Source organism: Austrofundulus limnaeus, unplaced genomic scaffold (assembly GCF_001266775.1).
Source record: "Austrofundulus limnaeus strain Quisiro unplaced genomic scaffold, Austrofundulus_limnaeus-1.0 Scaffold436, whole genome shotgun sequence".
NCBI lineage: Eukaryota > Metazoa > Chordata > Actinopteri > Cyprinodontiformes > Rivulidae > Austrofundulus > Austrofundulus limnaeus.
In genome coordinates, this window is record NW_013952838.1 from 368,472 (window position 1) to 374,154 (window position 5,683).

General features: G+C 42.0%; 1 protein-coding gene across 4 annotated transcripts in view; it reads right to left on the reverse strand.

Moving 5' to 3' along the window:
- The window catches only part of slc4a3 (solute carrier family 4 member 3), a gene marked incomplete at its 3' end in the record, with an annotated part of 34,617 nt that overhangs the window by 17,206 nt on the left and 11,728 nt on the right, over positions 1–5,683 (reverse strand). For all 4 annotated transcript variants that reach the window (XM_014024695.1, XM_014024697.1, XM_014024693.1 and 1 more), the window contains 3 exon segments: positions 1,108–1,243; positions 1,405–1,585; positions 1,676–1,821. In XM_014024695.1, the coding sequence (XP_013880149.1) occupies positions 1,108–1,243; positions 1,405–1,585; positions 1,676–1,821 (463 nt within the window).

Sequence of the window (5,683 nt, forward strand, 5' to 3'; positions counted from 1 at the left end):
GTCTATAAGCAAATATTGTTATTTTATTTATTATTTTTTTGCTAAAGCTACCAAAGGGCTGCATGTTTTGGTGTTTTTTAAAGCTGCAGGAGAAAGTGCAATTTAAAAAATCACAAAAGAATCAGAAGAAACCAAATGTTTTTAAAAATGTTTCAGTGTTTTTGCTCCTACATCCTTAAACTACAGCTTTCCACCACAGTGCTTTTAAAATTTCACCTTAAAAAATAAAAAAGTTACTTTACTGAAGTGGTAAAAGCCGTTTTGCAGTAAAGTCAGCAGATTTCATTTAGGAAACGTTTTCATTAAATATAAAGTCAGATCAACTCGTTCTGGTTCTTCACTTGTGTTTAGGTAATTCAGTCAGAYAGCTGCCATTTAGCTAACTTTGTTGTGTTATGTAAGAAAAATCACTATGTGGGACTCACTAATCCAATAGTCAGTCCATTTTAGACTTGTTCTTTGAAACACCGATCGATACGTTGAGGCCATTGGAGGAAACTACAGTTTGAGCTGAAGCGTCACCTCAGGATATATGTATTGAAAACTATTCTGGAAATAAAAAAGCAGCTCAAATTCTAATTTGGTAATCTGGGATTATGACACCAATGAAGACCATCCGTGGTGTGAAATATGTGCACTTCCTGTTGGTTAAAACAGAACAATAGTTTCCAACAGCTGCAGCGGCTCTGATGGAAACACTGAAAACAGGAAAAAAACAGCATTTTGTTTGAGATTTTCTGCTTTGAAAAACATTAAAATGACTCAAATCTTGATTTATGAAGTGAACTTTCTACTCTGGTGTTAAGCCACAGAATATTTTCAGTCTTTTCCAAACTGTTGCGCTCACATTTAAATCATAAATCAGTTGTGTTTCTAAAACAAAACAAAAACATCCAGATCAAAGATAGAAACTGGTGAAGAAATAATGGCTTGGTGTGATTACAGCACAGTCCCTACAGGTCGGTCAAACCGGGGGAATTACACCGGCTGAGGAGCCAAGACACGTCTGGAAAATCCCGGCTCAGTTCTCACGAGTTCGTCTCTATAAATGGTGCAAAATGTTTGGATTCTCTCCACCTATTCTCAACACTTGGTGTGTTCACTGACCTGTGTTTGAGAAGCAGAGCCCGGAGAACGCTCGGCCTGTCCTCGGCTCTGATCTGATCAGAGATGATCATCGTCTCCACGACAAGATGAGCGATGCCAGGGAGAGAGTTCTGATCCAGGTCCAGAAGGATGGCACCTGGAGGGGAGAGGGAAAACAGAACCAGGAACAAATATGGTCCGTGTTTGGTGAAAATCTTCCAAAGCCAATGTTCAAAAACAAGTGGTGGGCACCAGCCCGCTAAAGCGCAAACCCGCTAATTGCGGACCTAAATATTTCACAATACTGTAGCGTTTTACCGTGTGTGATGGTGCGGCGAAGCTCCAGCAAGCTGCGGAAAGACAGCGAAGCCACGTGAGGTTTGCCCCAACGGTCCGTCTCCTCCTCCACGTCCTCCTCAAACTTGATCCAACGAGCTCGCTCCTTCCAGCGCATTTCCTGGTCCTTCTCCACGATCAGCTCGTTCAGCTCGACGAACAACTGAAGACAAAACAGCAAGAGTTTGTTTCTGYGACTCTTACAGGATATAATCCTAACTCTCGAACAGCAGCGCCGATAATCTGCTCAGACCTCGTGGGTTTTCTTATCTGCCGCCCTCTTCTTCTTCTTTAAGCTGGTCAGAGGTGTGGAGGTGATGCTGGTCCGCGACATCTGGCATCGGGATGACTTCTTAACGAGGTGGCGCCGAACGCCCGGGTTGTCCTCAAACCTGTGACCTGTGGAGACGCAGGATTTTCAAGTTCAATGTCTGCCTGAACCTGGAGAAAAGGTATAAATACCCGCTGGAAAATGGAAAAAGGTGGGCGACGATGCTTTTACTGAAACGCTCAGAAAGTACAAATGATGAACTTTTTGTCAACCCAATTCAACGTGGCTGCCACAGATGTCGTTTGCAAACACAGAAATGCGTCCAACGCAATTAATTTGACAGATTTTGACTTTATGTTTGGTTTTGTAGTAGCTGAGAGTCATCTCTAACTCATACTCTGAGCAATGAGAGATCATGGAAGATGTTTGCTGTAAAACTTGAGATTTAAGTCAATCCAACTCAATAATAACAACAATGCATTTTATTTGAACAGAGTCAAGATAGACACTATTGCACAAGATAAACAGGTGGTTTTTGGATGGACGTGTAAGAAAATATAGTGTTTGTTAAACTGGAATCGAGACRAAAACAAATAAATGTTGAATAGATTAAATGTGAGTAGAAGAGGACCATACAACCCATATCTGGTTAATGAGCAAGCCTAGGCTGAAGCAACCAGAGCAACGCTGCCTGAAACTGAAGTTCCGGTCTATAATACACAGGGATCTTCAGTGCCTGGTACGCCCCCTACAGGCCTACGGCTGAATCGCAGACACTCTGAACAGCAATGCTCATCTAATGTTTTTATTAACCGTTTATTATATGTTGTCAAGGTGTTTCGGGCCTGTGCCTAAAACTGTTTTAATCAGGACATTACAACAGTCAAACCATAGATTATAAAAGTCAAGCCTAAAAAAGGAAACTAAGACAAATGTGGTGCTTTAAACTGCATGTTTTTGGACTGCGGGATGAATCTAAAGTACCAGCCAGGAATCAAACTTGTGACCATCTTGTCACGACTGCTAGCCAGTTGCATCACCGTGCAGCCCCTAGTATTAAAAATATTCTGTGAAATCCCTCAGCTGATGTTTGATACACCCGTTATTTAGAGTAACAACTACGTCATGCTTCCAAACGCGCTGGGAAATTTAGATCGACAAGATTTGTGTTTCCTATTTTTACACAAGCGCTCAATAGACAGGAAGTCACTTGTTTCCATTCAGTGGCTCGGCTGAAAATAAAAACTCACACAGAGCAATGCCCCCACTCCACACACACTACCACCACACACACACACTACCACCAACACACACACAMAGACACTATTGAATGAATTGACGTGGAACTCCGTTGATGCCGTTTCCCACTTTTCCATTGATCCAGTGGCACATTGTCATTTCAGCTCCGGGGTCAGCTGCAGCCGGAGCGGAAACACATTTCATTGACAAACATCGTGACTCTACTTCTGTGAACGTTGAACTTTAGTMCTGAGATGTTATCATTTTAAAGATCTTATCTTTGAGATCCATCCATCTGAAGGAATTTATTAGTTTTATTAGCTGATTTAACTGGAGTCTCTAGTTTAGATTAGGTCTGTTATCTCCAGAAACATTCAAGTAAACCTCTTGTAGGGGGGTTTGTGTCTGTGGTGAAACCAGTGGACCCCTTTGTTGAAGATCAGGACTAAACCAAACACTATTTCTGTTGTTAGGAAAGAGGCAGAGGTTGTAGAGAACCACGGACACCTCAGATTTTTGAGGACACTTTAATATGAAAAAAGATGTTGCAAGATTTCCTTCTGCCTACAACAACAGCCTTTTTCTGAACCCTTCATGTGCCAGKGTTAAGTGGCCTCTATAAGATGAAATCTGCCATTTTATTGTGTCACCACTAAAAAGAAAAACGGGTGACAATGTAACCGGTTTGTTTGCTTGTTTTTAAGCAAAATATCTCAAGAACCAGTTGGAATTTAGTTAAACTCAGACTGCAGGTTTACTTGTGGTTCCTCAAGTTTCTAAAAGTAGAACAGGAGGCAGAGCTTTCAGTTATCAAGCTCCACACTTGTGGAACCAACTTCATTTTGTGAGATYGTGTCTTTGGTTTACTTGTTGTATTGACCCGGCTATATCGTAAATGAAGATGCTACGTCAGTTTAAAATGAATAAATAAATTACTTTGATGTCTTGTATTATTAATGAAGTGGCAATTTGAAATACACTACTTTTTTTAGCTTTACCAGACACATCAATGTACTGTATTTGACAAAGTATCAGTATTGCCGATACCAGCCTGAGTTTTACTTGGTATCAGAATTGGATAAGAACTCTGTGATATCAAACATCCCTACTAATAGATTTGTATTTCAAAACTTTAACCTGAAACACAGTGAGCAATATGAACTCTTTAAAGTCACACTAGCTTAACTATCCTTTCATTTTTGGCAAAACCATAATTTCATTTGAGACTAAGTTAAAGTGAATCTGCAGAAGAGGAACCAGAACATCCAAGCCTAACTTACGTATGGGTTCGAGCGGTGAGCCCAGCTGGCTGTGGATTGATTCAAGCAAATCATAATCATCAAAATCCAAAACAAACTCTTCAAAGTCCTCAAAGCCGTCCACGTTTGAGATTGAGCCCTGGTGCTGCAGCGTGGCCCCAGCCCATCTCTGGACGCTGCAGCGGCGGTCCGCTCCCTGGTTGTCCGTCAGCATCTTCTCAGAGGACCCGTGTCCTCGGTCCTCCAGTCCTGCCATGTCTGTCATCTCCACAGCGGGGGTCTTCTCCTGTCCACCTCTCTACAGACAGATACGCTGCTCATCCAGGGCTTCCAGCACTTCAGTGCCGTCGCTCTCCTCGGGTTGAAGACCCTCGACTTCACTCTTTGTGTTGCTTGTGCAAAAGCAACAATCGGTTTCAGGTTTTAGGCAACAGATTTCCTCAAAACTACAAGTTCAGAAAGTTTGAACTTCTGGACATGACTGTTTTGCATTAAAAATAAAAGAGAATTTTCCAGGATCCAAAGATGGGGAATMTTCTATTTTTGTCTCTTTCTAAAATAAAACAGAGTTTGAGCTACACCCTCAGACAGAGAAACACAGAAATGCTACCATTTGCTTCAGCTGGAACTCTCATAGAAAGTATTGATAAGAGAAGTTGTCCCAGTCAGGAACTAGCAGATCAGCTGGGTGTTGGCGCCGCCCGGTTTTATTGATGTGGACAGTTTATTGATCACTGCAGCTGCTGGAAAAGCAAAGAAAACTGATTGGATCAGGGCAGATGAGGATCCTGGTTTTCACCGTGCTGCCAAAGCTTCATGTGAAGGTTGTGTTTGCTTAGGTTTGGTTGGGTTTGGCTTAGTTTGGTTGGGTTTGGCTGATTTTGGTTTATTTTGGTTGGGTTTGGTTGAGTTCGGTGGGGTTTGGTTGAGTTCGGTGGGGTTTGGTTGATTTCGGTTGGGTTTGGTTGGGTCTGGTTGGGTTTGGTTGAGTTTGGTCGAGTTTGGTTGGTTTTGGTTTGGTTTAGTTGGTTTTGATTGGGTTTGGTTTGGTTGGGTTTGGATAGGTTTGGTTGAGCTTGGTTGAATGTGGTTGAATTTGGTTGTGTTTAGATGGGTTTAATTGGGCTTGGTTAATTTTGGTTGGGGTTAGTTGGATTTGGTTGGGTTGTTAAAATTTGGGTGGGTTTGGTTGGTTTTAGTTGAGTTTGGTTGGTTTGGTTGTGTTTGGTTGATTTTGGTTGGGTTTGGTTGATTTTGGTTGGGTTTGGTTGATTTCGGTTGGGTTTGGTTGGGTCTTGTTGGGTTTGGTTGAGTTTGGCTGGTTTTGGTTTGTTTGGTTTTGATTGGGTTTGGTTTGGTCGGGTTTGCTTGGTTTTGATTGGGTTAGGTTGGGTTTAATTGGGTTTGGTTTGGTCGGGTTTGCTTGGTTTTGATTGGGTTAGGTTGGGTTTAATTGGGTTTGGTTTGGTCGGGTTTGCTTGGTTTTGATTGG